At 48.7% G+C, this 24,948-nt stretch overlaps 1 protein-coding gene across 4 annotated transcripts in view; it reads right to left on the reverse strand.

Annotated features, from left to right (window-relative positions):
• The window catches only part of gramd1c (GRAM domain containing 1c), a 90,866-nt gene that overhangs the window by 36,921 nt on the left and 28,997 nt on the right, over nucleotides 1-24,948 (reverse strand). For 3 of the 4 annotated variants that reach the window (XM_072476025.1, XM_072476026.1, XM_072476027.1), the window contains 2 exons: nucleotides 9,514-9,632; nucleotides 7,515-7,683 (listed from right to left, as the gene is read on the reverse strand). In XM_072476025.1, coding sequence (XP_072332126.1) covers nucleotides 7,515-7,683; nucleotides 9,514-9,605 — 261 coding nt within the window. In that variant the 5' untranslated portion in view covers nucleotides 9,606-9,632. Of the gene's footprint in view, nucleotides 1-7,514; nucleotides 7,684-9,503; nucleotides 9,633-24,948 lie in introns of those variants that run through there. The other variant, XM_072476029.1, reaches the window with a different exon arrangement.

The following is a 24,948-nucleotide window of genomic DNA, read 5'->3' on the forward strand; positions in this document are numbered from 1 at the left end:
AATATACAACATCGCTTCTATCGTCACTTCCTAATCTCAATACCCAGCACCTTTTTTCCCTAGAGAGGATCTAAACTGTGTTACAGATCCAAAGCTGGATCGCTCAAGTCCAAAAGACATTTGCCCTCACCAGCATTTCCAAGGCTCCTTCAGTCATAATATACACCAGTATATCATGGTGCAGACACACACTGATGGACACACAGTGGGACCAATCAACACACAGAACACCGCAGCCAATCACCAGTTAGAGCACACGCACTATAAAGACAGGGGGCATCAGAGTCCCCGCTCATTCGAGTAGCAGCTAGCTAGGAGGACAGAGCTTACAGCCTGCAGCATAAACATTCACCATGTGCTGAGTGCATCGACTGGTTAGGACAAGGCAAAGGTCTTTAGTTAAAGCTAGTATCGTGTTAACCCACAGTAAGAGTATGTTAAACAGTTAATGATTCAATAAAATAGTGTTGCACTATTTCAAGTAATGGTGACCTGTATGTGTTCCACGGATCCAGAGCGCCCAACACAACATGATACCAGGCGTTGAGGGGTATTAGCACTTCTTAGACCTACCTGCAAGTAGATCGGCCTTCCACCAGCATTCCACCATCCTGCACCATGGACAAAATCTGCCCGCCGCCACTGCTCCGCATTGCCGGCAACCTAGGGGTCAACTGGAAGATATTCAAACAGCGCTTCCAGCTCTTCCTTGAGGCCACAGACAGGGAGGGCGCCTCGGATATCAGGAAGATCGCTCTCCTCTTCTCCACGGCCGGGGACCATGGCATCCACATTTTCAATTCTCCCACCTTTGCGGATGATGAAGATAAACCAAAGTTCAAGACGGTCCTCCTCAAGTTTGACATTCACTGCAGCGTAGAGGTGAATGAAAGTTTTGAGCACTACGTGTTCCAACAGCGTTTGCAGGGTAAGGATGAACCTTTCCAATACTTTCTCACGCACCTCCGCATCCTTGCACAGTCTCGCAGCTACGGGCCCACCTCCGACTCCATGATACGCGACCAGATCGTTTTCGGTGTTCAGTCAGACACCCTACGACAGCAGCTCCTCAAAGTAAAGCAGCTCACGCTAGCGACCGCCATTGAGACCTGTGTCTTACACGAAAACGCCACGAGTCGGTATTCCCATATCCAAGCGGCTGAAATAGCGCAGCAAGGGCCCCACGAGGCGGAACGTGTCCAAGCGTTTGAGCAACTCCAGGGCCTCAGCCTGGATGAGGGCGGCCATTTTGCACGCTTTTCACGGACTCCCGCGCTTGTGCGCACCAAACGAGGGGACAGCAACATCGAAGAATGTAATGCGCAGGTGCGCACCACACCACGCATGCGCGGTGGCGCAGCGAACATGCTGACGCTACGACGTGCGACAACTGTGGCTCCGCCCATTTAAAACGGCAATGCCCTGTCAAATCTCGACAATGCCTAAGATGTGGCAGACTTGGCCACTATGCTGCCTTCTGCCTAGCAGCTCAGCCTGCCAATTCATATCGCTTCAGCCAGCCCCGCAGGAATGTCCGGGAAATTCAACCCACGGTCACCGAGTCCGATGCGGACCTCCCACACAGCAGTGACACCGAGGACCTGAAGGCGCCTTTTCGAGTCAGTGTCGTGACAAAAAAAAAAAAAAAAAAAAAAAAAAAAAAAAAAAAAAAAAAAAAAAAAAAAAGGGTGTCCCCGAAGCAAAGACACCAGCCGCTGTCGGTATACAGCATCGATCCAGACGATGAGTGGTGTGATACCCCGACTGTCAACCGGTCCCAAATACGATTCCGCCTGGACACTGGTGCATCCGCCAATCTTATTGCGCGGTCTGACTTCCAAAGCCTTCGTGTCAAACCAGCCATCCTTCCATCAGCCTGCCAGCTATTGGATTACAATGGCAATGTCATTGCTGCTAGCGGCTCATGCTAACGCGAAGTGACGCACAGGTCACGCAAAGCCATCCTTCCTTCTGACATCGTGGGCTCCTCGAAAGCATCCCTGCTTGGCGCGCAGGCATGCAAGCTGTTGAACCTAGTTCAGAGAGCTCACTCTCTCTCTCCTGATGACACGTCTGCCTTTCAGGACACTGACTTCAGGGCGCAACTCAACGCCATCATCAACCAGCACCACAACGTCTTTGAAGGCATGGGCACGCTCCCATATATCTACAAGATCTTATTGAAACAGAATGCCACGCCTGTGGTGCACGCACCTCGCAGGGTCCCAGCACCCCTTAAGGACCGCCTCAAGCAGCAACTGCAGGACCTCCAGGACCAAGGAGTGATCTCCAGAGTCACAGAACCAACCGACTGGGTCAGTTCCATGGTTTGTGTAAAAACGCCTTCCGGCGAATTGAGAATTTGCGTTGATGCCAAGGATCTAAATCGCAATAACATGAGGGAGCGTTATCCAATTCTCAAGCGCGAAGAGATCACATGCTAGATGGCTCGCGCCAAGCTCTTCACCAAACTCGACACCTCAAAAGGATTCTGGCAAATCCAGCTCGACAAATCCAGCAGGAAACTGTGTACCTTCAATAACCCCTTTGGCAGATATTGTTACAACAGGATGCCGTTTGGGATCATATCTGCCTCAGAAGTGTTCCATAGGATCATGGAACAAATGATGGAACGCATTGAAGGTGTTCGCGTCTATGTCGACGACATAATCATTTGGTCCACCACCCCGCAGGAGCACGTCAGTCGCCTCCAGCGCGTATTCAAACGTATACATGAGCATAGCCTCCGCCTCAACAGGGCCAAATGCTCTTTTGGTCAGACGGAACTCAAGTTCCTCGGGGACCACATCTCCCAGTTGGGTGTGCAGCCGGATACGGACAAGGTGGCTGCTATCACAGCCATGAAAACGCCAGATTTCTGGGCATGGTCAACTTTTTAGGGAAGTTCATCCCTAACCTCGCCTCTCATACTATGGCTCTCAGGAACCTGGTCAGGAAGACGACAGAGTTCCAATGGCTCCCTGCCCACGAGCGCGAATGGAGAGAACTCAAAACAAAACTCACCACGGCCGTGGTCTTAGCTTTCTTTGATCCAGCAAAGGAGACCAAAATTTCAACCGTTGCCACCCAATCTGGCATTGAGGCGGAGGCCATGCTCAAGTATACGTTTGAATACGCGCTGGAGGAGACTAACATGCTCCTGCATGGTGGACCAAATGATTATGTCATCGACATAGACGCGAACACCTTCAATGCCTTCCATCATTTGTTCCATAATCCTATGGAACACTTCTGAAGCAGATATGATCCCAAACGGCATCCTGTTGTACAATATCTGCCAAAGGGGGTAATAAATGTGCAAAGTTTCCTGCTGGATTTGTCAAGTGGGATTTGCCAGAATCCTTTTGAGGCGTCGAGTTTGGTGAAGAGCTTGGCGCGAGCTATCTCACATGTGAGCTCTTCGCGCTTGGGAATTGGATAATGCTCCCTCATGATATTGCGATTTAGATCCTTGGGATCAATGCAAATTCTCAATTCGCCGGAAGGCTTTTTTACACATACCATGGAACTGACCCAGTCAGTTGGTTCCGTGACTTTGGAAATCACTCCTTGGTTCTGGAGGTCGTGCAGCTGCTGCTTGAGGCGGTCCTTAAGGGGTGCTGGGACCCTGTGAGGTGCGTGCACCACAGGCGTGGGATTCTGGTTTAATAAGATCTTGTAGGTATATGGGAGCGTGCCCATTCCCTCGAAGACGTCGTGGTGCTGGTTGATAATGGCGTTGAGTTGCGCCCTGAAGTCGGTGTCCTGAAAGGCAGACGTGTCATCAGGAGCGAGAGAGTGAACTCTCTGAACTAGGTTCAACAGCTTGCATGCCTGCACGCCAAGCAGGGAAGCTTGAGGAGCCCACGATTTCAAAGGGAAGGATGGCTTTGCGTGACCTGTGCGTCACTTCAAGTTGGCACGAGCCGCTGGCATCAATGGCATTGCCATTATAATCTAATAGCTGGCAGGCTGATGGAAGGATGGCTGGTTTGACACGAAGGCTTTGGAGGTCAGACTGCGCAATGAGATTGGCGGAGGCACCAGTGTCCAGGCGGAATCGTATTTGGGACCGGTTGACCATCAGGGTGGCACACCACTCATTGTCTGGATCAATGCTGTATACCGATAGAGGCTGGATTCTTTGCTTCGGGGACACCCTGTTTTTTGTGATGATACCGACTCGAAAAGGCGCCTTCGGGTCCTCGGTGTCAATGTTGGGTAGTAGGTCCGCATCGGACTCGGTGACCGTGGGTTGAATGGCCCGGACATTCCTGCGAGGCTGGCTGAAGCGATATGAATTGGCAGGCTGAGCTGCTCTGCATAAGGCAGCATAGTGGCCAAGTTTGCCACATCTCTGGCATTGTCGGGATTTGGCAGGGCATTGCTGCTTTAAATGGGCGGAGCCACAGTTGCCGCACGTCGTAGTGTCAGTACGTTCGCTGCGCCACCGCGCATGCATGGTGCGGTCGTACTTGGTGCGCGCCTGTGCATTGCGTTCGTCGACGTCCCCTCGTTTGGTGCGCACAAGCGCGGGAGTGCGAAATGGCTGCCCTCATCCAGGCAGAGGCCCTGGAGTTGCTCGATTGCTTGGACCCGTTTCGCCTCGTGGGTACCTTGCCACACCGTTTCAGCCGCTTGGATGTGGGAATACCAACTAGTGGCGTTTTCATGTAGCACGCAGGTCTCGATGGCGGTCGCTAGGGTGAGCTGCTTTACCTTGAGGAGCTGCTGGCGTAGTGGGTCCGACTGAACACCGAAAACGATCTGGTCGCGTATTATGGAGTCGGAGGTGGGCCCATAGCTACAGGACTGCGCAAGGATGCGGAGGTGGGCGAGAAAGGACTGGAAAGGTTCATCCTTACCCTGCAAACACTGTTGGAATACATAGCGCTCGAAACTTTCATTCACCTCTACGCTGCAGTGAGTGTCAAACTTGAGGAGGACCGTCTTGAACTTTGTTTTATCTTCATCATCCGCAAAGGTGAGAGAATTGAAATCGTGGATGGCATGGTCCCCGGCTGTGGATAGGAAGAGAGTGATCTTCGTGGTGTCCGAGGCATCCTCCCGGTCTGTGGCCTCAAGGTAGTGCTGGAAGCGTTGTATGAATGTCTTCCAGTTGGCCCCTATGTTACCGGTGATGCGGAGCGGCGGCAGGCAGACGAGGTCCATTTTGCAGGATGACGGTATGCTGGTGGAAGGCAGATCACTTGCAGGTAGGTCTAAGAAGTTCCAATATGCCTCAACTCTTGGTACCATGATGTGTTGGGTGCTCTGGATCCGTGGAACACATACAGGCCACCAACACTTAAAATAGTGCAACACTATTTTATTAAGTCAGAAACTGTTGAACATACTTTCACTGTGGGTTAACACGATGTTAGATTGAATTAAAGACCTGTGCATTGTCCTAACCAATCTATGCACTCAGCATACGGTGAAGATCTGTGCTGTAAGCTCTGTCCTTCTGAGAGGCTGCATCCCGAATGAGCGGGAACTCTGACGCCCCCTGTCTTTATAGTGTGTGTGCTCTAACTGTGATTGGCTGCGGTGTTGTGTGTGTTGATTGGTCCCGCTGTGTGTCCATCAGTGTGTGTCTGCACCATGATATACTGGTGTATATTATGACAGTTGCATTGCAGTTCTGTATTATTGGGAGTGGAGTTGCATTGTGGTTCCGTATTATTGGGGATGGGGTTGCATTGTGGTTCTGTATTATTGGGGATGGGGTTGTATTGTGGTTAATTACCCTTATTGAATATCTTGGAAAATTGCTTGTCCCTGGTAATATTTTGCTGAATGTCATTACAATATTGCTCACCTGGATATGGGAAGATTGCAAAACAATGTGTGGCACGGTAGCACAGTAGTTAGCACTGTTGCTTCACAGCGCAAGGATTTCAGGTTCGATTCCCGGCTTGGGTCACTGTCTGTGCAGAGTCTGCACTTTCTTCCCGTGTTTGCGTGTGTTTCCTCCGGGTGCTCCGGTTTCCTCCCACAAGTCTCGAAAGAGCTGGTTAGGTAAATTAGGTAAATTCTGAATTCTCCAGCTGTGTACCTGAACAGGCACCGGAATCTGGTGGCTAGTGGATCTTCACAGTAACTTCATTGCAGTGTTACTGTAAGCCTACTTGTGACACTAATAAAAATCATCAAGGGCGGCACAGGGTTAGTACCCAGGTTTAATCACGGCCCTGGGTCACTGTCCGTGTGGAGTTTGCACATTCTCCCAGTGTTTGCAGGGGTCTCACCCCCCACAACCCAAAAGATGTGCAGAGAGGTGGATTGGCCACGCTAAATTGCCCTATAATTGAAAAAAATAATTGAATGTTCTAAATTTAAAAAAATATATTTTATTAAAAGGCTTCACAGAATCTCTAGTTTTGCCTTCGGTGTTGAGTTTGTCAGTCAGTGGCCTAAGCCTCCCAAGGTCCTTTATCATTACTGTGGCCACCAGAGCAGGTCAAAAGCTATGAGTCCTATGGCGAGTAACTCACTTCCTGATTCCCCCCCCCCCAAAGCCTGTCCACCATCTACAAGGCACAAGTCGGGGGTGTAATGGAATACTCTCCACTTGCCTGGATGAGTGCAGCTCCAACAACACTCAAGAAGCTCGACACCATCCAGGACAAAGCAGCCCGCTTGATTGCTCCCCTTTCCACAAACATTCAAACCCTCCACCACCGATGAACAGTGTCAGCCGTGTGTACCATCGACAAGATGCACTGGAGGAACTCACCAAGGTTCCTTAGACAGCATCTTCCAAACCCACGACCATCTAGAAGAACAAGGGCAGCAGATACCTGGGAACACTACCACCTGGAGGTTCCCCCTCCAAGTCACTCACCACCCTGACTTGGAAATATATCGCCGTTCATTCACAAACGCTGGATCAACATCCTGGAACTCCCTCCCTAACAGCACTGTGGGTGTATCTACATCTCAGGGACTGCAGCGGTTCAAGAAGGCAGCTCACCACCACCTTCTGAAGGACAACTAGGAATAGGCAATAAATACTGGCCTAGCCAGCGACGTCCACATTCCATTAAAGTTAATTTTTTTTAAAAAAAGCTCCCACTCTTTCATCTGATATTCTGCTTTTCCCTTACTTTGACGTTGGGTAGTAGTTGATCGGAGCATGAATTGTAGACTGTTTGTGTTTGAGAGCCTGAACAAACTTGGAGTTGGCTGGCATAATTTGTTGAGGACCTTAATGTCGGATTTAATTGATCAGCTACTGGTGACACGATATGGTAAAATACTGATGGAAAAAATACACAATGACCCTGCTGGTTTCTGGCGACTGATCTCCCCTGCATTCCACTATGCTAATTTAATAAATTTTAATATACATGAAGAAGAACTTTAAGTTTTAAAGACAAAAACAAATTAACTGTCGGCAGATGTAAACATTTTGAGTGATGGAGTCAAGTTAGCAACTGGCAGATGAAAAAGTTGGAAGGTAAAAAAAATAAACACAGACGACAAGCATAATGGAAGATAAAAAATCCTACCACAGCTGATGCATTATCCCGGATAGAAACCAAAGGATGTACAAGTGAAATGTCTCCAAACTGTAGTGGTGCACTTGAATCTTGAGCATGTGAATCGGTGCAAATAGTTTTGGGTGCATTCGGTTGCTCTCTACCATTATAGTCACTGCATGTGGTTCTCCCCATAGTTCTAGAAAATATATATGAAAACATTACACCATGCAAGTTGAAATGCTGTATATTCCTAAATTTCTCTGTTCAGAAATAAATAACTTAAAATATGATTATAACATAAATATACCATGGGTGGGATTCTCTGCTTGCCGATGCCGATTTCATAATCATCGGGGAGTACGCCGCATGTGAGGGCTTGTCAGAGGACAGAGGGAAGAAGGAAACGAGCCAGAGAGCGAGAAGAGCTGCGAGCGGGAGTGCCAAAGGGGAGGAGAGGCAGCAAGCAGAAGGAACGTGACCAGCGTGCAAGAGATGGCGAGGGAGAGGTGGAAAGCGCAAGGGTTGGGGTGCAGAGGTGGAAAGCAGGAGGGGCAGCTCCAATCAGGTCACATAATGTTAAATTGGCCTTGGCATGAACCATGCTAAAAATGGAAATCCCAATTCTAAAGGCTCATTATGTACACAGCGTTAAGGCAGAATCATTTACAACAGTGCAATTAAAAATGGGGACTTACTCTACATTATTCTGGATTCAATATTTTAATTTTGTTTAAACAATAAAACCCAGTGAAATTTTAAACATTGCATCCTTTAAGATTCAACTTCAGCAGAGGTGTTTCATTCAGTGTCTTAGCACTACAAAGTTTCATTTCTCTCTGTGGTCTGATAGGACGAGTAGTCTTCTAGTAATTCACTGTAAAAACAATTTAGTTAATTACAGTTAAGCAGCTAGTTATGGGTGATTAAACTTGAATAGCAAGCCTCTCATTGTAATAGCAAGCCTCTCACTGTCCCAGAGACAAACTCAGTAAAATGAAGGGTAAATAAGCACACAATTAATGAAAATCATGGTACTCTGGTGACCTACCAGGGCCTCGCGCTTAGGCCCGATTAAAATTGCCCATTTTACATTAAAGAATTGGGCACTTTAAAACAAACCACAGCCTCATGGGAATTCGGAGTTCTAATACACTAGCGGTCAGACAGGCTGCCAATACATATCCGGACCTGCCCTGTCAATTGGCCATCAAGAGATAATCGATCTGCTTGATATGAACCGGCCTATTGTTGTAAACCCAGGCCGGGCCAGACTGTAGGTCGCCTGGAGTTACCGCCATCACCTTATTTGACAAGGTGTACGTGCAAACACAGCCACTGGAGATGGACACCTGGGACGGACCCAGGTTACCTGTCAATTGGATTACTGGACACTAAAAATCCCCTTTTGATACCCCATTAGCAAAGGCCACAGGAAGTGGGAAAAGAGCGTGAAGCCAAAGGGGGATAAAAGTAGGCACTCCGGACCCCTCGGCAGTGAAGACTCGGCGTGGGAGCTGACTGTGACCAGACCAGAGAAGAGAAGACCAGACAGGAAGGAAGGAACGGATTGCCAGCGAGAACCACCTTCGTGAAGATGGACTAGAGGAAAGCCAGCAATCAGACCCATAACCCTACCAAGCCATCTTTGCGGGTCTTAGATACCTCTGGTATTTTGTGGATAATATAAGGGTTAATTGTGTTAAATAAAATTGCTGAATTTGAACTCATGTTTGTGGTTTGTTCTCCTCATTCTTAAAGACATCCTAGGTAAACCTTTGAGTAAGTGAACTGGTCGAACGTATCTGAGGTTTAACAGGTACAGCAGGTAGAATTTTAGCATCACAAAAATTCTTATTTTAGTATTACATCATCTCCCTACTGGAGTCTAATGCACTAATTAAAACTAAAAACATTAGTGGCACATGTAACTAAATTTACCAGTTATAAAATGCTGGATTTAACAGATGTTAGCCATAAATCCAATGATTATCTGGGTAATTGATTTATGATACAGACATTTTCTTACCCTCCAAAGTGAGCATCCTCGTTAGATAATTGCATATTATCCATTTCATCCCTTTTCAGTCCCATGTTCGTGCCATAATTCTGTTGTACCATGCTCAAGAGCACTGTTTCATTCAAATGCTGGAAATGCAAGAGAAAAAGGTGAAAATGGAAATGAAACAAAAAGGAATGATAATTGCATAGTTTTTCACATTCTTCGATAAAGGTGTATTCTCCAGCTTGAGAGGTGGGGAGCTGAACATCCAACTGTTCCAAAGAAATCATGCAGTCAGTGACAGTCTTTTAGATATTGGTGCTTGTGGGCAACTGGTAATGTTGGTCACGTGGTTGGGCTCTGGTCTTGCAAAAACCCGCAATTCAACACCGGCTAAAGTGTAAACAACAAAACATAAAACTCAATGAAGGTGAATCCTCGGCAAAGTCAGATAGAGGAGATGCTTCATGCTCCAAGTACGGAGATCCAACAATATTCTCCACATCTGTTGCACATCTGGGACAGAAGAAGGAGGGTGGCTGAGGTGCAAAAGGGGGTGGATAAGAGACCCAGCTACAACAGATCTCTAAGGGAATCTGCATCCATGCTGCAAATCTGTGTAATAATGTTTAGTTCACAAACATGTGGTTTGCTCCATACTCCTAATTAGAACATAAGGTTTTGCTAAAATAAAGATGACCATGAAATAGCTGAGGTATAAATGGAATAACTTTTCAGGGAATCATGGGGATTTCAGGGATTAGATCCAGCCATTTTGATAATATCTGGTTGAAAACAACACATCCTTTTGTACTGTACACACCAATCGGCTGGTGTGTCGCACAAGTTCAACGTAAAAACAGAGCTCCAAGAAGATTCCCTCGGCTACATATCCTCACACCCTGCTTCCTGTAAGCTCTCCATCACGGTCTTCCAATTTCACCACCTTTGACACTTCTGTTCCGATATTCAGCAATAACCTGCTCACAAATGCTCAGTTTGGGTTCTGCCAGGGTCACTAAGCTCCTGACCTCATTACAGCTTAGTTCAAACATGGATAAAAGAGCTGAATGGCAAAGGTGAGGAGAGAGTAACTACCCTTGAGCATTTGACCGAGTATGGCATCAAGGAGCCCAAACAGGAGGCAATGGGAATCAAGGGGAAAACTCTCTGCTGGTTGGAGTTATACCTGGCACACAGGAAGATGGTTCTGGTGGTTGGAGGCCAATCATCTCAGCTCCAGGACATCACTGCAAGAGTTCCTCAGGGTAGTGTCCCAGGCCCAACCATCTTCAGCTGCTTCATCAATGACCTCACTTCCATCATGAGGCAGACGTGGGGATGTTTGCAGATGACTGCACAATGTTCAACTCGTCAGACAATGAAGCAGTCCATGTCCAAATTCAGCAAGACCTGGACAATATCCAGGCTTGGGCTGACAAGTGACAAGTAACATGTGCACTACACCAACTGCCAGGCAATGGCAATCTCCTACATAAGAACATCGGAACAGGAGTGGGCCATCTGGCCCCTCGAGCCTGCTCCACCATTCAGTGAGATCATGGCTGATCTTTGTGGACTCAGCTCCACTTACCCGCCCACCTACCGTAACCCTTAATTCCTTTACTGTTCAAAAATCTATCTATCCTTGCCTTAAAATCATTCAACGAACTTCATTGGGCAGCTTCAACTGCTTCATTGGGCAGGGAATTCCACAGATTCACAACCCTTTGGGTGAAGAAGTTCCTCCTCAACTCAAGTCATAAATCTGCTCCCCCATATTTTGAGGCTATGCCCCCTAGTTCTAGTTTCACCCGCCAGTGGAAACAACCACCCTGCTTCTATCCCATCTATTATCTTCATAATTTTATGTTTCTATAAGATCCCCCTTCATTCTTCTAAATTCCAATGAGTACAGTCCAGTCTCCCAGTCTCTCTTCATAAGCCAATCCTCTCAACTCCAGAATCAACCTAGTGAATCTCCTCTGCACCTCTCCAGTGCCAGTACATCCTTTCTCAGGTAAGGAGACCAAAACTGTACACAGTGCTCCAGGTGTGGCCCCACCAGCATCCTACACTGCTGCAACATAACCTCCCTGCTTTTAAACTCCATCCCTCTAGCAATGAAGGACAACATTCCATTTGCCTTCTTAATTACCTGCTGCATCTGCAAATCAACTTTTTGCAATTCATGCACAAGGACACCCAGGTCCCTCTACACACCAGCATGCTGCAATTTTTTACTGTTTAAATAATAGTCCAGTTTGGTGTTATTCCTACCAAAATGGATGACCACACATTTACCAACATTGTACTCCATCTGCTAGACCCTTGCCCACTCACCCAAACTATCTATACCCCTCTGCAGATTCTCAGCGTCCTCTGCACATTTGCCTCTATCACTCATCTTGAAAATGAAATGAAATGAATGAATGAAATGAAATAGTGTCATCTGCGAACTTTGACACATTACACTTGGTCCCCCAACTCCAAATCATCTGTGTAAATTGTAAATATTTGAGACCCCAACACTGATCCCTGAGGCACACCACTAACCATTGATCGCCAACCAGAAAAGCACCCATTTATCCCCACTCATTGCTTTTTGTTAGTTAACCAATGCCCTATCCATGCTAATACATTACCCTAATGTCGTGCACCTTTATCGTATGTAGCAGCCTTTTGTGCGGCACCTTGTCGAATGCCTTCTGGAAATCCAGATACACCACATCCACAGGTTCCCCATTGACCACCGCGCTCGTAATGTTCTCAAAGAATTCCAATAAATTAATTAAATATGACCTGCCTTTCACAAACCCATGCTGCATCTGTCCAATGGGACAATCTCTATCCAGATGTCTCGCTATATCTTCCTTGATGATAGATTCAAGCATTTTCTCCACGACAGAAGTTAAGCTAACCAGCCTATTACCCGCCTTTTGTCTACCTCCTTAAAAATCTTTTAAAAAATTTAAAAAATTTTTTAAGAGTACCCAATTCATTTTTTCCAATTAAAGAGCAATTTAGCGTGGCCAATCCACCTAACCTGCACATTGGACTGGATTTGTTTATTATCACGTGTACCGAGGTACAGTGAAAAGTATTTTTCTGTGAGCAGCTCAACAGATCATTAAATACATGAAAAGGAAATAAAAGAAAATACATAATAGGGCAACACAACATATACAATGTAACTACATAAGCACAACATCTTTGGGTTGTGGGGGTGAAACCCACACAGACATGGGGAGAATGTGCAAACTCACACGAACACTGACCTGGGGCCGGGATCGAACCTGGGTCCTCAGCACCATAGGCAGCAGAGCTAACCACTGCGCCACCTTGCCACCCCGTCTAACTCCTTTTTTAAACAGTGGCACCACATTTTCTGTTTTCCAATCTGCCGGAACCGCCCAAGAGAATTTTGGGAAATTACGAGCGAATTTGTTATTTCCCCCGCAACCTCTTTTAGTACCCTGGGATGCATTCCATCAGTGCCAGGAGACTTGACTACTTTAGCCCTATTAGCTTGCCCAACACTACCTCCTTAGTGATAATGATTGTTTCTAGCTCCTCACCTGCCATAGCCTCATTGCCATCAATTAATGGCATGTTATTTGTGTCTTCCACTGTGAAAACTGACGCAAAATTCCTGTTCAATGCCTCAGCAAATTTCCTCATTTCCCATTATTAAATCCGCTTTCTCATCCTCTAAAGGACCAATGTTTACCTTAGCCACTCTTTTTAGTTTTATAAACTTGTGGAAACGGTTACTGTCTGTTTTTATATTCTGAGCTAGTTTACTCTCATAATCTATCTTATTTTCCTTTGCAGCTTTTATTGTGGCTTTCTGTTGACCTTTAAAGATTTTTCAATCCTCTAGTTTCCCACTAATCTTTGCCACTTTGCATACATTTGAAAAAGAATTGATACCTTCCTTTATTTCCTTTGATATCCATGGCTGATTAGCCTTTTCCTACAGTCCTTCCTTTTCACTGGCATGTACTTTTGCTGAGCACTGTGAAAAACCATTTTGAAAGTCCTCTACTGTTCGTCAATTGTCCCACCATCAAGTCTTTGCTGCCAGCCTACCTTAGCCAACTCCTCGCTCATCCCATTGTTTAAGCACAAGTCACTAGTATTGGATTTTACCTTTTCACCCTCCATCTGTATTCTAAATGCAACCACAATGTGATCACTCCTTCCAAGAGGATTCCTAACTATGAGATTATTAATTATTCCTGTCTCATTACACAGGACCAGATCTAGGATAGCTTGTCCCCTCGTAGGTTCCGTTACATATTGTTCGAGAAAACTATCGCAGATACATTCTACAAACTCCTCCTCAAGGCTGCCTTAACAGACCTAGTTTGAACAATCAACATGTAGATTAAAATCCCCCATGATAATTACTGTACCATTTTTACATGCATCAGTTATTTCTTTGATTATTGCCCGCTCCATCGTGATGTTACTATTTGGGGATCTATACACTACACCTATTAGTGACCTTTTCTCCTTACTATTTCTAATTTCCACCCAAATAGATACAACCTATTCTCCATAGAATCTTATGTTATTTTTTTCAAATTTAGAGTACCAAATTATCTTTTTCCAATTAAGGGACAATTTAGCGTGGCCAATCCACCTACCCGGCACATCTGTGGGTTGTGGGGGTGAGACCCATGCAGATACTGGGAGAATGTGCAAACTCCACACGGACAGTGACACAGGGCTGGGATTGAACCTGGGTCCTTGGCACTGAGAATCAGCAGTGCTAACCCACTGCATTGCCACCTTCTCCATTGAATCTAAATCATCTCTCACGACTGCCCTGCTGTCATCATTAAATATCAGAGCTACACCACCTCACTTACCTTCCTGTCTGTCCTTCCGAATAGTCCGATACCCCTGGATATTTAACTATCAGTCGTGACCACCCTGCAATCATGGGCGGTATTCTCCCATTCGGCAGCAGAGTGTCCACGCCGTCGGAAACGCCATCGCGTTTCACGACGGCGTGAACGGGCTGCTGGGAGTACCGATTCTGGCCCCTACAGGGGACCAGCACGGCGCTGGAGCTGTACACGCCGCTCCAGCCTCCCATCCCGGTGCGAACAGTGCGCCGCGGGATCCGCGCATGCGCAGTGGCGCTGGCGTCAACGAGGACATGCACAGTGGCGCCGCTGCCAACCCACACACGTGCGGTGGCCTCCCTCAACGCGCCGGCCCCAACATGGCACGGGCGCGAGTTCAGGGGCTCTGCGGAGAATCGCGTGCCGGCGTTGGGGCGCGGTTGCGGGGATTCTTCAGCCCAGCGCGGGGGTGGGTGAATCCCGCCCCATGTCTCTGTAATGGCCACTAAATACTCATTCGCAAGGTGATGCACGATCAATTGCACAGAGACGAGAGTTGAATACAACGGAGACTTTATTAATCTAAGATGTGTGGCCTCCTACAGCAGCTGGTGAAATGGCTGCTGTATAGGGAACACACATATTTATACTCCGTCTACTGGGCGAAGCCAGCAGGCAGGGACTGCCCCCGTACCTGTAGTACAGGGCCTTACCACACATCTCCTAATATATACAACAGTGGTGATTACCACATTCACCCCCTGTTAAAATAGAGTCCGGCGGGGATGCTGGAGAACTATATACAGAGCAAGTTTAATATACAGAAGTGAAGAATTTTTTTTTATTTCTGAAGTCCAGTACAAGGTGGTTTGATAGTCCCAAACCAATTATAGGTTTAGCCGGTCCGGGGCCAAGATGTGGCGTTGGGAGTGACGCAGTGGTGGCGGCGATTCCGGTGTTGGTCTGGTCCTCGGTGACTCCGGGAGCGTGCCGAAATTCGCTTAATCCTCGGGCGTGGGCAGGGGGAAAACGGATGGTCCTGGGGGGTGGGGGGTTGCTGCTGGGTGCGCCGGGGGAGGAGAGGGTGGAGCCAGGCCGGAGGGGTGTGTGTGTGTGGAACCTGCTGGTGCCAGGTCCCTGGGGGAGACAGTATCCTGGCGGCCATCAGGGTATGCTACGTAGGCATACTGGGGGTTAACGTGGAGTAACTGTACCCTTACAGCCAACGCGTCCACCTTATGGAGTCGGATGTGCCTACGGAGGAGTACGGGTCCTGGAGCTGCGAGCCAAGTTGGGAGCGACACCCCGGATGTGGACTTCCGTATCTGGATGGATGAAGCTTTCGGTGCTCCCGGAATCCAGCAGGCAAGCGGTCTCGTGCCCATCGATCTTCACGCTTGTCGAGGCAGTGGCTAGGTTGTGCGGGCGAGGGTGGTCGATCGTGACCAAGACGAGTCGTGGCTGATCGTCGCTGGTGTCGAGTGATGGGGTGCCCGGGGGGCACGAGTCCTGGAACAATGGTGGTGCCCATGTACCTTGGGGAAGACAAGATGGCGGCACCCACTGGCCGCGCGTGGTCCGAGAGGGAGAAGATGGCGGCGCCCACTGGCTGCGCATGTCCGAGGGGGAGAAGATGGCAGAGCCCACTGGCCGCACGTGGTCCGAAAAGGAGAAGATGGCGGCGCCCACTGGCTGCGCATGGTCTGAGGGGGAGAAGTTGGCAGCGCCCACTGGCCGCACGTGGTCAGAGGAGGAGAAGATGGCGGCGCCCACTGGCCGCGCATGGTCCGGGGAGGTGAAAATGGCGGCGCCCATTGTCCGTACGCGAGGGGGGTCGGGGCAATAGCGTCGACTGAGCGAGCCTGGAAGCGAAGTGCCCCTTCTTGCCATAGGCCTTGCAAAGGGCGGTGCGGGCCAGGCTACGTTGGCAGGGGTGTTTCTGATGCCCACAGAAGTAACATCAGGGGCCCCCGGGGTTGGCTGGCTGGCGCGTGGCACAGGCGTATTGACTGGGTGAGGCCCCCGGTGGGGCGGCCATCTGCGGAGTCCACGATGTGTAGGAGGGGTGGGCCGCGCGGCTGGGGGTGTAGGCCAGAATATTTCGCGAGGCGACCGTCACCGATAGCGGCAGTTTGTTTGTTGCTGCGAGGTCGAGCGTGGCCTCCTCTAAAAGTCGCTGGTGTATGAGGTCTGACCCTATCCCCGTACCGAAGGTGTCCCGCATGAGGAGGTTCGTATGTTCCGTGGGCGTGACGGCCTGACAGTCACAGTGTCTGACCAGAGGAATTAAAGCACGCCAGAAATCTTCGACGGACACAGCAGGGAGTTGACTGCGAGTAGAGAGTACGTGTCTGGCGAAGAGCGTGTTCATCTGCTGGGCGTAATTCTCTTTCAGTAGCGCCATGGCTGCAGCGTAGTTCGGCGCGTCCTGGATAAGAGGAAAGACGTTGGAGCTCAGCCGCGAGTAGAGTATCTGGATCTTCTGAGCTTCTGGGATTGGGTCTGGTGCAGACCTGATGCAAGCGTTGAAACAAGCTAGCCAGTGTTGAAAGTCCTTTTTTGTGGATTGCGGATCCAGCTGCAGGCGATCCGGCTTGATGCGGAGGCCCATCTTTAGAGTAATACATTTTTTTTTAAAAAAAAAATATTTTTTTATTCTCCATTTTCACATTTTCCTTCAAAAATTTACACCCCACCCACAAACAGTAAATGGTAACAAATACAAAATCAATCCCCTTAACAATACCAATGATCCCATCCTCCCACCACCCCAAACACCGGCCCACCTGTCAATATATGCATCCAATTAACCAAACCCTTCCACGGTGGCAACAAAAAACAAAGGAGAAAAAGAAAAAGGAGTCCGGGACCGCCCATGGTCACCATTGACCTAGAGAGTCCACTCCCCCTCCCCACCCCTACACTCAACGCCATCCAACCTCTGAAAGAGTACCGTACATGATACCCAAGAGTTGTACCCCCCCCCCCCCCCCCCTCAAGTCTCCAGCTCCTCCCGTCCACTGCCTCTTGTAAAACTCCTCCTCCCAACCTCTGTTCCTTCCCCCCAACTTTCCACCCCGGCTAGACCACTCAGACCCTGTTCTGCCAGGCTCCGATGGCCGCAGCCCCTAACCCCACCTCACTCCCGTTCACTGGCCGGCTTAAACCGGCCAGCGTGGAGGCCCCCGCCTGGGTCCCTTTCCCCCTTGCCCGACCCTAGAAAATTGGCTCCTTCAGCCCCTACACCCGCGCGCAGTGAAACAAAAAAGAAGAAAATACAGTCATGAGGTTACATCGGCACATGGCCATTTCTCAATTTCTCAGTTCTGCCACAGTCCTTCTGCTTTCGCAAACTCCTCCGCTGTTTCCGCCGTTCCAAAATAAAAGTCCCTGAGCTTATAAGTCACCCTCAGCTTCGCTGGATATACAATGCCGCACTGCACCTTGCTAATGTACAGTGCCCTCTTCACCCGGTTGAAGGCAGCCCGCCTCCTCGCCAGCTCCACCGTAAAGTCCTGGTATACACGTATTCCAGCTCCAGCCCACTGCACCACCCGCTTCTGCTTGGCCCAGCTCAGGACCTTCTCCTTCGCACTGTACCTACGGAAGCACAGAGTCACTGCCCTTGGCGGCTCACTCGCCTTTGGTACAGGCCTCCACGACCGATGAGCCCGATCCAGTTCATATCGGGAGGGATCCTCCCCCTCCCCCTCCCCCAATAGTTTTGCCAGCATCGCGGCAAAAGACTCAGTCGGCTTCGGTCCTTCAACTCCTTCGGGCAGTCCCACAATCCTCAAGTTCTGACGCCTGGATCGGTTTTCCAGGTCTTCCATTTTTTCCTCACAGATCCTTGTTAATGTCCATCACCTTCCGCATCTCCTTCCCCATCGAGGCAAGTTGATCACCGTGCTGCAATAACGTCTCCTCCACTTCCTTCAGCGCCTCCCCTCGCTCTCGCACCTCCGCCACTGCGCTCGCCACCTCCGTCCTCACCGGGGAAACCACCTCCTCCACCAACACACTCAAAACCTCCCTCATCTCCTTCCTCATTGTCTCCATGTATTTTGTAAACTGCCTTTCGAATTCCGCAGCCATCACCTTAGTTATTTCTTCAGCCGTAAGCAATGCGGCCTCCCCTGGTGCTCCAGCCTCCATTTTCTTTACTGACCCCGCGGTGACCTTTCCACTCCCCGACGGACTTCCAGCTGCTTTTTTCACGGCTGTTTATTTGCTGGTCTTCGATATTCCCCTCCTCGGTGCTGTCTCCCGACTTTTACTGCCTTCGCTGGCCCTAGGACCGGGCGTTAACCCCCGACAATGCCGTTCCTGAACGGGAGTCCTCCAACGCGCGGCTGCCTCCCGCCCGCCTTCACCGGACGTCCTTAGAGTAATAAATTGATGCACGATCAATTGCACAGAGACGAGAGTTGAATACAACGGAGGCTTTTTTTTTTTTTTTTTTAATTTTTCCTTTTCTGAGTTACCAAGCCAGGGCTCAGAGTGTGGGTCAGGGGCGAACCCCTAATCCAGCTCCTCGCCTGCTCCAAAAAAACTAATTCAAATTGAATCGAATTCATGGTCCCCACAAGAGAGACATACCAGATCTGAACCCAAAGGCTCAATCTACAGACACTTGATCTTAGCCAAAAGGCCGAGAAGCGATAACGGAGGCTTTATTAATCTAAGATGTGTGGCCTCCTACAGCAGCTGGCGAAATGGCTGCTGCACGGGGAGCACACATATTTATACTCCGCCTACTGGGCGGAGCCAGCTGGCAGGGACTACCCCCGTACCTGTAGTACAGGGCCTTACCACACATCTCCTAATATATACAACAGTGGTGATTACCACATGAGGATTTGTGCCATCAACTCATTTACCTTATTTCGAAAGCTAAGAGCATTCAGGTAATACCTTTAATATCTTCTTTTGAATTTCCAACACCTCCATTAATAACATCTCGGAGTTCTTCTTCCCTTTACTGTTTTTTATATTTTTCCCATGTAGTTGAACCCACCTCCTCAGGTGCTACCCTGCTGCTTTGCTTTAACCATTATACTTCCTGTAGTGTTATCCTGCCCATCCCTTCCCCCCATTTGCTAGTTTAAAGTCCTTGTGACCAGCCTATTTATCCTTTCCACTGGAACACCGGTCCCAGATCGGTTCAGAAGGAGACCGTCTCAACGGTACAGATCCCTCCTGTGCCAATGCCGGATGAAATGGATCCCTCTTTCCCGCACCATACCTTTACTTGCCTAATTTTCTCATGCCTGTGCCAATTCACAGGTTGCTCATGAAGCAATCCAGAGATTAGAATCCTTGACGATCTGTTCTTTAATTTTGTTCCTAGTGCCTATTAATCCCCCAACAGGTCCTCTTCCTAGTCTTGCCTGTGTTGTTCGTCCCAAAGTGGACCCCAACAACTGGATCCTCCCCTCCCACTCCAATATCCTTTCAAGCCGATGAGAGATGTCCCTCACCCTGACACCGGGTAGGCAACATACCATGTGGGACTCTCGGTCCTGCTTACAATGGATGCTATCAATCCTCCTAATTATAGAATCCCTGACAATACTACTGTCTTTTTGCTCCTCTGTTGCTCTTTCGGCACCGGTGTAATGTTGTCAATTAATAATGATGCACTTTAGAGTCGCCAGGTATCAATTGATACCACCACAAGGCTTTACCGGATTTCGATCAAAGGACCACACAACCAGTTAGTCAGTTCAAGTTCAAAAATAGTTTATTTACACACAAGGAATACTTCCAACATGCAACACAAAACACTACAAGTTAAACTACACCTAACAACTACAATAACCTGTATTTAACTTCAGGGCAACCGGCTCTATGCAGATGGACAAGGCCTTTGTCCGGATCTTGCGTGGCTGGGTGGAAGAAGTGGCTCTGTTTCTGCTGGGCTCATCTGTCTGGTAGCAATCGTTGGTCTTGAACTTGTCTGTCTGGTCGTTATGCTGCACTTGGGTTGGCACAGGCCGGATCCAAGAGAGGCCGAGCACATGGCTGTGTCTCTTCGTATCCCTCTGGCATTTTGCGCTCTTTGTGGCTCAACGTGTGAATTGGTCCTTAACTTGGACCCAATAATTCGATTTTGGCCAATCACTGCCTTCAAATTTGGCCAATAAAAAGGGGCGGGTGTCTTGATGGTTGGGCGTGTCCTTAGCGGTCATTGACCTTGGTTGTTTGGGCTCCCCGAGTAAAGGGAGTGGCGTCGATTAGTCTGTATCGGTTACCCGAGTGCAGTCCTATTGTTCTGGGGAAATGGGCCATTAGAATTCAGACGAGCAGGGGTTTCGATCGCGTCCAGCTATCTGGGTTGCAAATACACACACAAGCTCGGAGTCTGTCTGAGTCCTGGGTTGGCCATAATTCCCATGGTCCTTTGCAGGTGGCCATCTGAGATGGCTACACCTCCCACTTGAATGGCCTCCTGTACCACGGGGCAGTGGTCAGCTAGCTCATCCTCCCTACAGCCCTTTTCCTCATCCATGCCTCACTTGCAGTCACACCCTGCTGTCGCTGACCACTGACCGAATTTGAAGTACTTCATCTACGAGGTGTGACTGTCTCCTGAAACAAAGCGTCCAGGTAAGTCTCCCCTTCCTGGATGTGCCGCAGTGTTTGAAGCTCAGACTCCAGGTCATCAACTCTGGAGTAGAAATTCCTCAAGCAACAACACTTGTTGCAGATGTGGTCACTGCAGCTCGCAATGTCAGTTACCATATCGTGCAGCTACAGCACATCGCCTGCCCGGCCATCTCTAGTTAGTTGATTAATTAGTTTTGGTGTGTGTTTTTCCAAATTTCGCTCAGATTTCCTATAAACCAATTAGGTCACAGCTTTCCTCTGACATGTTTTCAGTTTTTTTCAGCTTCAGTGGAATCCCCGAGGTAAGTTTCTTTATACTCACCGAGTTTGATACTCTGCCCTCCGAGACTGCTCCCTGGAGACTAGGCTGTGAATCCCCGAGGTAAGTTTCTTTATACTCATCGAGTTTGATACTCTGCCCTCCGAGACTGCTCCCTGGAGACTAGGCCGTGAATCCCCGAGGTAAGTTACTTTATACTCACCGAGTTCGATACACCACCCACCAAGACTAGGCCGCGAATCCCAGAGGTAAGTTACTTTATACTCACCGAGCTCGATACACCACCCACCGAAACTAGGCCGCGAATCCCCGAGGTAAGTTACTTTATACTCACCGAGTTCGATACACCACCCACCAAGACTAGGCCGCGAATCCCAGAGGTAAGTTACTTTATACTCACCGAGCTCGATACACCACCCACCGAAACTAGGCCGCGAATCCCCGAGGTAAGTTACTTTATACTCACCGAGTTCGATACACCACCCACCAAGACTAGGCCGCGAATCCCAGAGGTAAGTTACTTTATACTCACCGAGCTCGATACACCACCCACCGAAACTAGGCCGCGAATCCCCGAGGTAAGTTACTTTATACTCACCGAGTTCGATACACCACCCACCAAGACTAGGCCGCGAATCCCCGAGGTAAGTTACTTTATACTCACCGAGCTCGATACACCACCCACCGAAACTAGGCCACGAATCCCCAAGGTAAGTTACTTTATACTCAGCGAGTTCGATACACCACCCACCAAGACTAGGCCGCGAATCCCCGAGGTAAGTTACTTTATACTCACCGAGCTCGATACACCACCCACCGAGACTAGGCCGCGAATCCCCAAGGTAAGTTACTTTATACTCACCGAGTTCGATACACCACCCACCAAGACTAGGCCGCGAATCCCAGAGGTAAGTTACTTTATACTCACCGAGCTCGATACACCACCCACCGAAACTAGGCCGCGAATCCCCGAGGTAAGTTACTTTATACTCACCGAGTTCGATACACCACCCACCAAGACTAGGCCGCGAATCCCCGAGGTAAGTTACTTTATACTCACCGAGCTCGATACACCACCCACCGAAACTAGGCCACGAATCCCCAAGGTAAGTTACTTTATACTCAGCGAGTTCGATACACCACCCACCAAGACTAGGCCGCGAATCCCCGAGGTAAGTTACTTTATACTCACCGAGCTCGATACACCACCCACCGAGACTAGGCCGCGAATCCCCGAGGTAAGTTACTTTATACTCACCGAGTTCGATACACCACCCACCAAGACTAGGCCGCGAATCCCCGAGGTAAGTTACTTTATACTCACCAAGTTCGATATACCACCCACCGAGACAAGGCCGCGAATCCCCGAGGTAAATTTCTTTATACTCAGCGAGTTCGATATACCACCCACCGAGACTAGGCCGCGAATCCCGGAGGTAAATTTCTTTATACTCAGCGAGTTCGATATACCACCCACCGAGATTAGGCCGCGAATCCCTGAGGTAAATTTCTTTATACTCAGCGAGTTCGATATACCACCCACCGAGACTAGGCCGCGAATCCCTGAGGTAAATTTCTTTATACTCAGCAAGTTCGATATACCACCCACCGAGACTAGGCCGCGAATCCCTGAGGTAAATTTCTTTATACTCAGCGAGTTCGATATACCACCCACCGAGACTAGGCCGCGAATCCCTGAGGTAAATTTCTTTATACTCAGCGAGTTCGATATACCACCCACCGAAATTGCTCCCTGGAGACTAGCCCTCCTTATTACCTCAGTCTGAAAGCAATTTATAACTAGTAGTCCTTACAGTTTATAAACCACGACAGGTATTTTCAAACTATAAGTGATAAAAGATGTAAAGGCTTACTGACCATTCCCTCTACTTACCAATCACTCTCTTCCTTGTAGCCCCAGCTGCAAAACGGCAAGAGCCCTCTCTGAATAAAGTTACACAGCAGGGAGAAAAATAAAAGAGCACCTCTTCCCACTCTGCACCGAATCCCCACTCTGCTTCAAATTCCCAAGTTTAAAGTTCCGTCTGTCAGTGCCTCCTTTCGGATGTGGCCTCTCCCACTGCTCGTGCGCCTGTGAGTGCGCTTTGAAGCCCTTTCTTAAATAGGGCTGAGATGACTCAGGTGACTCACACACCAGTTAAGCTTCAAAAATAAGTAATCAACTCTTCTTGACTCCTAATTAGGCTTCAGGTGATGGACAGTTAACTGCCACTCCGCTATCTGGATGGGGCAGCTCCTTATTAACCTTTTAACTGGACAACTGAAAGAGGGAAAAACTCACCAATTCAATTCCACTCTGCTTCAAATTCTCAAGTTTAAAGTTCCCCCTGTCTGTGCCTCCCTCCAGATGTGGTCTCTCCCACTGCTCGTGCGCAATGCTCAAGTGTGGCTCGAACGATCACCCCTTGACATTCAATGGCATTACCATCGCTGAATCTCCCACAATCAACATCTTGGGGGTTACCAATCAATTAGAAGCTGAACTGGACTAGCCATATTAATACCAGACCAGGTCAAAGCCTAGGAATCCTACAGTGAGTAACTCGTCTCCTGAACCCCCCCGCAAAGCCTGTCCACCATCTACAAGGCACAAGTCAGGAGTGTAATGGAATACTCTCCACGTGCCTGGATGAGTGCAGCTCCAACAACACTCAAGAAGCTCAACACCATCCAGGCTAAAGCAGCCGCTTGATTGCTCCCCCTTCCACAAATACTCAACCCCTCCACCACCGACAAACAGTAACAGCCGTGTGTACCATCTACAAGATGCACTGTAGGAACTCACCAGGGTTCCTTAGGCAGCACCTTCCAAACACATGACCACTACCTTCTAGAACAAGAGCAGCAGATATCTGGGAACACCACCGACTGGAGGTTTCCTCCAAGTCTCTCACCACCCCGACTTGGAAATATATCGTCGTTCCTTCAATGTCACTGGGGCAAAATCCTGGAATTCCCTCCCTAACAGCACTGTGGGCGTACCTACACCTCAGGAACTGCAGCAGTTCAAGAGGCCAACTCATCACCACCTGCTGGAGGGCGACTAGGGATGGGCAATGCATGCTGGCCTAACCAGCTACGCCCACATCCTGGAAATTAATCTTTTTTAAAAACACCTTTAAAAATGGTGCTTCCAAAATGTCTGTCTTTTCCTTAAACGAGGAATTCCCTCATTGATTCAGAGGGCACTCAATTGTGTGCAATCCATCTCTCACACCTCTGTCCTCCCTCCTCCCCAATAATAATCAGGTCCCTTGTCCTCACTTTTCACCCAGCAGCCTCCACATTTTGGGGATCATCCACTGCCATTTCTGCCAACTCCAGAATGCAGCTTGCACAAACACATTTCACACATACATATAATACAACACATCTGAAATTCCTACATTCATCACCCCCCCCCCCCCCCCCCCCGGACTGTCACTTGCTCTTTTGTTTTGTTTTCTCTGAGCAATGACCTTTGTTCTCCTATTAACACATTCTGCTCTTTACCTTTATGCCACGATCAGCACATTCTATAGCCCTTTCACACTATCATTAACACTTCCTTTTTCCTTTGTCTTGTGCCCAAAATATCTTTGTTCAATCTCTCCTAGTTCCCACCTATCGCTGACTTTCTACTCCGCTCTACCTTCTCCATCCCCTCTTAAACATTATAAAATCCATCACGTTTCTCCCTCTCTTTAGCTCGGAAGG

The sequence above is a fragment of the Scyliorhinus torazame genome, chromosome 15 (assembly GCF_047496885.1).
Source record: "Scyliorhinus torazame isolate Kashiwa2021f chromosome 15, sScyTor2.1, whole genome shotgun sequence".
Taxonomy (NCBI): Eukaryota; Metazoa; Chordata; class Chondrichthyes; order Carcharhiniformes; family Scyliorhinidae; genus Scyliorhinus; species Scyliorhinus torazame.